The 9,435-nt window shown below is 42.9% G+C and overlaps 1 protein-coding gene across 4 annotated transcripts in view; it reads left to right on the plus strand.

Annotated features, from left to right (window-relative positions):
* Positions 1-9,435, plus strand: part of SLA2 (Src like adaptor 2) — a 32,457-nt gene that overhangs the window by 20,966 nt on the left and 2,056 nt on the right. For all 4 annotated transcript variants that reach the window (XM_011280880.4, XM_045053654.1, XM_045053655.1 and 1 more), the window contains 2 exons: positions 7,954-8,103; positions 8,967-9,099. In XM_011280880.4, coding sequence (XP_011279182.1) covers positions 7,954-8,103; positions 8,967-9,099 — 283 coding nt within the window. The remainder of the gene's footprint in view (positions 1-7,953; positions 8,104-8,966; positions 9,100-9,435) is intronic.

Here is a 9,435-nt window from a genome sequence, read left to right on the forward strand (position 1 = left end):
AATGGGAAACTATTGTATCAGTTTTGGTGATTTGTGCCTTTTAAGGAATTTGTCCATTTCATCCTATTTGTACAATTTTTACTGGCATGAAGTTGTTCATAGTATGCCCTTATTTTTCTTTTAATGTATTTTTGTAGGATCCTTAGTGGTGGCCCCTCTAAGAGAATATCCTAAGCAGGCTCCATGCTGTCAGCACAGAGCCTGATGTGGGGCTCGAACTCACAGACCATGAGAGCATGACCTGAGCCGACATCAAGAGTTAGATGCTTAACCAACTGAACCACTCAAGTACCCCTCTTATTATTATTTTTTTAATGTTTATTTATTTTGAGAGAGAGCGAGAGGGGCAGAGGTAGAGGGAGAGAGAATCCCAAGGAGTCTCCATGCTCAACGGAGAGTCCCAAGCGGGGCTCAGTCTTAGATCATGACCTGAGCCGAAATCGAGAGGGAGACACTTAATTGCTGAGCCACACGGGTGCCCCTAAAGATTTTATTTTATTTTTATTTATTTTTTTTTAATTGTTTAAGTGTTTATTTATTTTTGAAAGAGACAGAGACAGAATGCAAGTGGGTTGGGGCAGAGAGAGAGAGGGAGACACAGAATCTGAAACAGGCTCCAGGCTCTGAGCTGTCAGCACAGAGCCCAACGCGGGGCTTGAACTCATGAGCTGTGAGATCATGACCTGAGCCGAAGTCGGACGTTCACCCGACTGAGCCACCCAGGCGCCCCTAAAGATTTTATTTTTAAGTAATCTCCACAGCCAATGTGGGGCTCAAACCCATAATCCCAAGACCATGAATTGCATGTTCCACTGACTGAGCCAGACAGGTGCCCCTCCTTTTTCTTTTTTTTAATCAGTATAGTTTGAGACTTGTCAAAAAAAAAATTTAGAGTACTTTCTCTGCCCATTGTGGGGCTCAAACTCGTGATGCTAAGATCAAAAGTCACATGCTTTACTGACTGAACCAGCCAGGGAGCCCTGAAGTTTATCCATTTTATCAGTCTTTACAAAGAATCCACATTTGGGATCATTGACTTTTCCCTGTTGTTTTTATTATATTTATTTTTGCTTTATCTTTATTATATTCCTTCCATCTAATTTTATTCTTCTCTTTCTAGCTTTTTAAGGTAGAAATTTTATTTTGTACCTCTCTTTTCTTGAAACATAAGCATTTAAAGCTACAAATGAGGGCACCTGGCTGGCTCAGTTGGTAGTGCATGCAACTCTTGATCTTGGTTGGGGTCATGAGTTGGAACACCATGTTGGGCAGACAGATTACTTTAAAAAATAAATAAATAAAGCTAAAAATGTACTTTACTGAGGGGTGCCTGGGTGGTTCAGTTGAGCATCCGACTTTAGCTCGGGTCATGATCTCACAGTTCGTGGGTTCGAGCCCCACATCAGGCTCTGTGCTGACAGCTCAGAGCCTGGAGCCTGCTTCAGATTCTGTGTCTCCCTCTCTCTCTACCCCTCCTCCATGCATGCTCTGTCTCTAAAAAATGAATAAACCCTTAAAAAAATAAAAAAAAAAGTACTGATTTGAGCTCACAAATTTTTGTGTTTTTTTTTTTTTTTTTCAGTTAAAAATATTTTCTGGGGCACCTGGTTGGCTCAGTCAGAAAGCATGCAACTCTTGATCTCAGGATTGTAAGTTCAAGCCCCGCATTGGGTGTAGAGATTACTGAAAAATAAAATAAATAAACTTAAATAAAAATATTAGGTTTTTGTGTTGGCTGGGTAGCTCAGTCGGTTAATGCCCGAATCTTGATTTCTGCTCAGGTCATGATCTCGTGGTTCATGGGTTCCAGCCCCATGTTGGGCTTTGCACTGATAGTGTGGAGCCTGCTCGGGATTCTCTCTCTCTCTCTCTCTCTCTCTCTCTCTCTCTCTCTCTCTCTCTCTCTCTGTCTCTCTCTCTCTCTCAAAATAAATAAACTTTAAAAATAAAATATTTTATTGTAAAATAAAAGTATCAGATTTTTTAAGAAAGGGGAGTGACTGTTTTTGGCTGGCTCCATCAGTAGAGCATCTGGCTTTTTTTTTTTTTTTTTTAGTTTATTTATTTTGAGAGAGAAAGCATGAGCAGGGGAAGAGCAGAGAGAGAGGGAGAGAGAGAATCCCAAGCAGGCTCCGCACTATCAGCACAAAGCCTGACCCGGGGCTTGATTCCACGAACTGTGAAATAATGACCTGAGTCAAAACCAAGAGGCGGATGCTTAACAGCTTAACTGACTAAGCCACCCAGGCGCTCCATCCATGCATGTGACTTTTTTTTTTTAATAATTTTATTTTATTTATGTATTTAAAAAATTTAAATCCAAGTTAGTTAACATGTAGTGTAATAATGATTTCAGGAATATAATTTAGTGATTCATCACTTACATTTAACACCCAGTGCTCATCCCAGCAAGTGTCCTCCTTAATGCCCCTTGCTCATTTAGTCCATCGCCCCACCCAGCACCCCTCCAGCAGCCCTCAGTTTATTCTCTGAATTTAAAAGTCTCTTATGGCTGGGGTGCCTGGGTGGCTCAGGCAGTTGGGTGTCCGACTTTAGCCCACGTCATGATCTCACAGTTCCTGAGTTCGAGCCTCGCGTTGGGCTCTGTGCTGACAGCTTGGAGCCTGGAGCCTGCTTCAGATTTAGTGTCTCCGTCTCTCTTTCCGCTTCCCCTGCTCATGCTCTGTCTCTCTCTCTCTCTCTCAAAAATAAATAAACAACAACAACAAAAATCTCTTATGGGTTACCTCCCTGCAAGCACGTGACTCTTGACCTCAGAATCATGAGTTCAAGTCCCACAGTGGGCATGGAGCTTACTTAAAAAAAAAAAAAAAATGGAGCACCTGACTGGCTCAGTCAGTACAGTATGTGACTCTTGGGTCCTGAGTTCACACATCATGTTGGTCACAGAGCTTACTTAAAAAAAGTTAGAATTAAATTTCAAATAAAAAAAAAAAGGATTATTTTCTAATTTTGCTTTCTTCTTTGATCTCTGAGTTATCTTCAAGTATTTGGGGATTTTCCAGGTATCTTGTTATTAATTCATAATTTAATTCTGTTGTGGTCAAAGAACTATTGATTTCAGTCCTTTCAAATTTCTGTTTTTATGGTCCAGTCTATAGTCTATCTTGAATAGTCCATGTGTACTTAAAAGAAAATGTGTACTGGGGTACCTGGTTGGCTCAGTTGGTAGAGCATGTGACTCCTGATCTTGGGGTTATGAGTTCAAGCCCCATGTTGGGCCTAGAGCCTACTTTAAAAAAAAAAGGAGGTGCCTGGGTGGCTTAGTCAGTTAAGCATTGACTTTGGCTCAGGTCCAATCTCATGGTTTGTGGGTTTGAGCCCTGCGTTGGGCTATGTGCTGACACCTCAGAGCCTGAAGCTTCCTTCGGATTCTGTATCTCCCCCCTCTCTGCCCCTCCCTTGCTCGCACTTTCTGTCTCTCTTTCTCTCTCAAAATAACACTAAAAAAAAATTAAAAGAGAAAGAAAATGTGTTTTGTTGTTGGGTGCTGTGTTCTATGTTAATTAAGTCATATTGGTTGCTTGTATTATTTAAGTCTTCTATATCTTGATTGATTTTCTGTCCTATCAAGTGCTGGGAGAGGAGTGTTGAAATTTCCAGTTATAATCATGGATATCTATTCGGTTAATTCTGTCAGTTTTGCTTCATATATTTAAAAAAAAATTTTTTTTAATGTTTATTTCTGAGACAGAGACAGAGCATGAGTAGGGGAGGGGCAGAGAGAGGGGGAGACATAGGCTCCAGGCTCTGAGTGGTCAGCACAGAGCCTGATGGGGGGCTCAAACTCACAAACCGTGAGGTCATGACCTGAGCCGAAGTCGGTCGCTCAACTGACTGAGCCACCCAGATACCCCTGCTTCATATATTTTGAATCTCGGTACCTGGGTGCATACAAAGTCAGGATTTTTATGTTTTCTTGGTATGTACTTCTTATCTCTGTTAATACTCTTGGTCTTGCTTTTTACTTTGTCTAATATGAATATAACTACTCCAGTTTTCCTATGATTAATGTTTCATGATACATCTTTTTCCTTCTTTTTACTTTTAGCCTATGTTTTATTATTCAAAGTGTGTTTATCATATAGTTGAGCCTTACTTTTAAAGTCCAGTTTTTATTGTAATTTTTTAAATGTTTATTTTGAGAGAGAGAGAGAGAGAGAGAGAGACAGGCAGAGAGGGAGACAGAATCCTCCCTGTCTCAAATTCATGAAACGTGAGATCATGACCTAAGCTGAAATCAAGAATCAGACGCTTACCCTACTGAGGTGCCCTTTAAAACCCAGTTTGAAATCTCTGCCTTTTTGTCAAAGTAAATGCTTCCTAAAATTGAGCAGTGCCTGTGGTTTGGGAGACTGACACCTGCCTTTTGGTGGCATTCCACAGGGAAAGGGTAAGTGACTGGATCATGCCCTCTTTTTCCAGGTTCTATGTGCCATAGTTTTCTTACCTGCACAGTAGTGATGACCATACTACCTCACAGCATGGCTATGAGGATTAGATGAGATAATCCTTATAAAGCACATAGTAAGCACTCACATGAAAGCTACTGATAGCTCTAGATCATTAGATGATAGTCACAATAGATCATTACTATTATTTCACTAAACACCCTCTTCCCATATGGCTTTGATGAAGTGTTTGTTGAAAGAAGAAATGAATCCCACTTTAGTTATAAAGCGCTCTCATATGTATCCTCATCTCTGGAAAACTACTATTGTAGGCCTGCGTATTATAATTTTACATAGTCTTTTTTCTTTTCATTTTTCAACTGTGTGTTTTCCTTTTCTAACCAATCCTTTTTTAAAAAAAATTAAATTTGGGGCCACCTGGGGGGCTCAGTCGGTTAAGCATCTGACTTTGGCTCAAGTCATGATCTCGCAGTTCGTGAGTTCAAGCCCCGCATCAGGCTCTGTGCTGACAGCTCAGAGCCTGGAGCCTATTTCAGATTCTGAGTCTCCCTCTCCCTCTGCTCCTCCCCTGCTCACGCACTGTCTCTCTCTTGTCTCTCAATAATAAATAAACGTTAAAAAACATTAAAAAACATTAAAAAATTTTTTTTTAATTTTTTTTTTCAACGTTTTTATTTATTTTTGGGATAGAGAGAGACAGAGCATGAACGGGGGAGGGGCAGAGAGAGAGGGAGACACAGAATCGGAAACAGGCTCCAGGCTCTGAGCCATCAGCCCAGAGCCTGACGCGGGGCTCGAACTCACGGCCCGTGAGATTGTGACCTGGCTGAAGTCGGACGCTTAACCGACTGCACCACCCAGGCACCCCTAAAAAATTTTTTTTAATTAAAAACTAAATTTCGTTGAAACCCATCAACTGTACACTTTATTGTGTGTATTTTATTGTACATGAGTTATAACTCAATAAAGTTGATTTTAATGTTTTCTTTTTCTTTTTAAAAGAGAGAGAGAGACAAAGCATGAGAGGGGGAGGGGCAGAGAGAGAGGGAGACACAGAATCTGAAGCAGGCTCCAGGCTCTGAGTTGTCAGCACAGAGCCCAATGAGAGGCTCGAACTCAAACCGCGAAATCATGACCGGAGCTGAAGTCGGATGCTCAGCTGACTGAGCCCCCCTGGGTGCCCCACAATAAAGTTGATTTTAATTTTTTTTTTTGTTTTGTTTTTATGTTTATTTATTTTTGACAGGGAGAGAGATAGAGTGTAAGTGGGGGAGGAGCAGAGAGAGAGGGAGACACCGAGTCCAAAGCAGGTGCCAAGCTCTAAACTGTCAGCACAGAGCCCGACTCAGGGCTTGAACCCACAAACTGTGAGATCATGATCTGAGCCAAAGTCAGTCACTTTCTAAACACTCAAAAAGCAGGGGGGCACCTGGGTGGCTCAGTTGGTTGAACGTCCAACTCTTGATTTTGGCTCAGGTCCTGATGCCAGGGTCATGGGATTGAACCCCTTGTCAGGCTCTGTGCTGAGTGTGGAGCCTGTTTAAGATTCTCTCTCTCTCTCAGCCATTTTGCATCTGAAGTGTAAACAGAAAGGGCTTTTCGGTTCTATAGTAACAGGCACATGGTATATTTGTCATGTTTCCGCCACAGTTGAAACAGTCCCTTCAAGATAAAGCATGCAATCTTTTCATTTAATGATCCCTTTCCATTACCCTGCTATAGAAAGTATATCCTATGCCACAAGACAATTCAAGGATAAGCAATATTATACATACATTTTTGGACAGTAGAAATCAATGAATGATGCTCATCAATCATAACATCAAACTGTTCTTGATTGCTTGTGACTTCCAAACAAGATGCAGAGGACAGATCTGCCCATTCATTTAATTAGGACATGAAAGTAATCACAACTCTAAGCAATGAGTTTAACCAAGTTCAAAATAACTTTGAACTTCCTCTCCAACTGAGAAACTACTGTTTGAAACAATGTCCTGAGAATAAATATGAACTGTCAGAACAATAATTATGATAAAAAAAAAGATTGTTTCTTCCCTTCTGCCCCCTCCCCTGCTTTCTAAAAAAATAAATAATTAAAAAAAGCTAAAAACACAAAACTGGGAAAGTTCTGTCACATATATTAGTGTATATAATATATAAGCTAAAGACAAATAATAAAACCAACATCCATGTGCCCACTTACCAACTTAAAAAATTGTACAATAGTAACAATCCCTTTGAAGCCTCTGCCTGCTTCACTGTGTTAATCTTCCATTACTTTTCCTCATAAGCCTTGTCATACATGTATCCCTATGCAATAGTCTTAACTGCCTTTGAACTTTATTTTTTTTTATTTTTTTAATGTTTATTTATTTTTGACAGAGACAGAGCTTGAGTGGGGGAGGGGTAGAGAGAGAGAGAGAGAGAGAGAGAGAGAGAGAGAGAGAGAGAGAGAGAGACAGAATCTGATTTAGGCTCCAGGCTCTGAGGTGTCAGCACAGAGCCCAACGTGGGGTTCGAACCCACGAACCGTGAGATCATGACCTGAGCCGAAGTTGGACGCTCAACTGACTGAGCCACCCAAGCGCCCCTGAACTTTAAATAGAATCATGCTGAATGTATGCTTCTGTGACTTGTATGCTTCTGTGACTTGTGAATGTATGTTTCTGCTCATTTTTAGTATTTTTCTATGCTTAACATGTGTAGTGGTTATTAACTTTTACTGCTGTATATTATTACCATTCTGCTGTATGCATATAGGCTGTTTGAAGTTTGGGGACTTTTCCAAACAATGCTGCTATGAATATTGTTCATGTATTTCTTTTTTATTAATTTTTAAGTACTTATTTATTTTTGAGAGGGAGAGTGTGAGCACGTGGGGGAGGGACAGAGAGAGGGAGATAGAGGATCTGAGGCCAGCTCTGCACCGACAGCAGCAGAGAGCCTGATGAGGGGCTTGACCTCATAAACCGTGAGATGACCTGAGCTGAAGTCAGACGCTTAACTGGCTGAGCCACCCAGGTGTCCCATTTGTTCATGTATTTCTAAGGTAACATGCTAGCATGAAATGGCTGGTTGTGAGGATCATGTTCAACTAGTTAATGTCGACTGTTTCCAAAATGGCTTGTATTAAATTATCTTTCCACCAGCAGGGTAAGAGTTCCTCCTTCTGCACGTCCTTACTGACCTCTAAATCTGACATCTACAGACGTGTTTTCACATTCTAACATTTTTGCCCACCCAAGTCTTTATAGTAACAGCCAATACTTAATGTTCACGTAAACTGTGCCAGGCTCTGTCCTGAGCACTGTGTGAATGGTCTCACTTCATCCTCACAAGAGCCCTATCGAATAAGAATGCGTGGTCATTTATGGCCAAGAGAGCAAGTCTTTGTCCCTCCCCTGCCAACTTCCCTCTGTCTGGACCTGGTAGCCTTTCTCATCTCTTCCTTCTCCCAATTTGGGCTGGGCTGGGTCCCAGCAGGGCCTCAGTCCTGCCTCGAACCCTTTTTCCTCCTCAGGCTTTTATTCCCTGTCAGTCCGCCTCAGCCGCCCTGCATCCTGGGACCGGATCAGACACTACAGGATTCAGCGCCTCGATAATGGCTGGCTGTACATCTCACCACGCCTCACCTTCCCCTCACTCCAGGCCTTGGTGGACCATTACTCTGGTATGGCCTTTCCCTTTTTCCATTAGACTGGCATGTGAGGTAGACAGTTGTACCTTTGCACACTTTACTTGCTGGAGAATATGCAGACAGGCAAAAGAGGGGCCTTCCCATCTTCATGCCAGTTCCTGTGCCAAGAACTTAGGCTGGGGGCTCTATCTTCATCCCATGCCCTGACAGAAGCACGTGGACCTCCCATGTGAACATGCACCAATACCTCACCTACCACTATGGTTCTGAGTCCAAGACCCCAATGTTGAGCACAGTTCTCTCCACAGGAACTAGGCCCCAAGCTGTTGCTATTGTGTAATTCATTTGATTCTTAGCATTTCCTGGTGCCTGTCCTGTTACAGGGACTGGAGGATACAGCCACTAGGGCAGTGTCAAAGGGGCAGAAAGACCACTCCTGGGAAAACTGATCAGGGGTTTCCTAGAGGGTGGGTCCATGCAGTAGATACTGACAGGACAAGTAGAGATTAAGCATTCTCTAGCTTTTTTCCCAAAGTACTTTCCTAACCAGAAACTGGCACTCTAAGAGGTCCATCAACCTATCCAACTAGTCTTCTAAAACCTAGCCCAGAATGACCTCTGATTGCATCTCAGCCCCCAGATCAACAGCTTGAGGCTTACGCCTGTCACTTTAAAATGTAATGTGTGCCCCAACATGAGGCTTTAACTCATGACCCTGAGATCAAAAGTCATGTGCTCTCTACCTACTGAGCCAGCCAGCCCCCCACCCGCCTCCCGTCATTCTTTTTTGATTATTCCCCTACCTGCCAAATGAGGAAAGTGGTCAGGGTGGGGGTTGTTAGGGAGGAAACTAGGGCTGGAGTCAGCCGTATCAAGGGTCTACGTCTCTTTCTCAGAGTTGGCGGATGACATCTGCTGCCTACTCAAGGAGCCCTGTGCCCTGCGGAGGGCTGGCTCACTCCCTGGCAAGCCTATACCCCCACCTGTGATTGTGCAGAGGACACCACTCAATTGGAAAGAGCTGGACAGGTAAGGGGACCTCACAGCATGAAGGCAGAACAAAGGAGACAGAAGGACCCACCCCTGGAAACTCACAACCCCAAATGAGCTGGTCACCTTCAGGGACACCTGGGAACCAGTGAGTTACTAACCTTGTAGAGACCAGGCCAGGCTCACCAGGACTGTAGGGGGACTGGCAGGAAGGAGAAAGGAGGAGTGGATATAGGGCATGACCAGACACCAGAGATGGCCAGGATGGAAGGTCAGACAAGATGGTGTACAACAGAAAGCACCAGTCCTGAGTGGAGGAGTCAAGCTGGGTTTTTAAGTGACAGGGAGCCACTGTGAGTTTTCAGGTAGTGAAAA

The sequence above is a fragment of the Felis catus genome, chromosome A3, assembly GCF_018350175.1.
Source record: "Felis catus isolate Fca126 chromosome A3, F.catus_Fca126_mat1.0, whole genome shotgun sequence".
In the NCBI taxonomy this organism is placed as follows: domain Eukaryota; kingdom Metazoa; phylum Chordata; class Mammalia; order Carnivora; family Felidae; genus Felis; species Felis catus.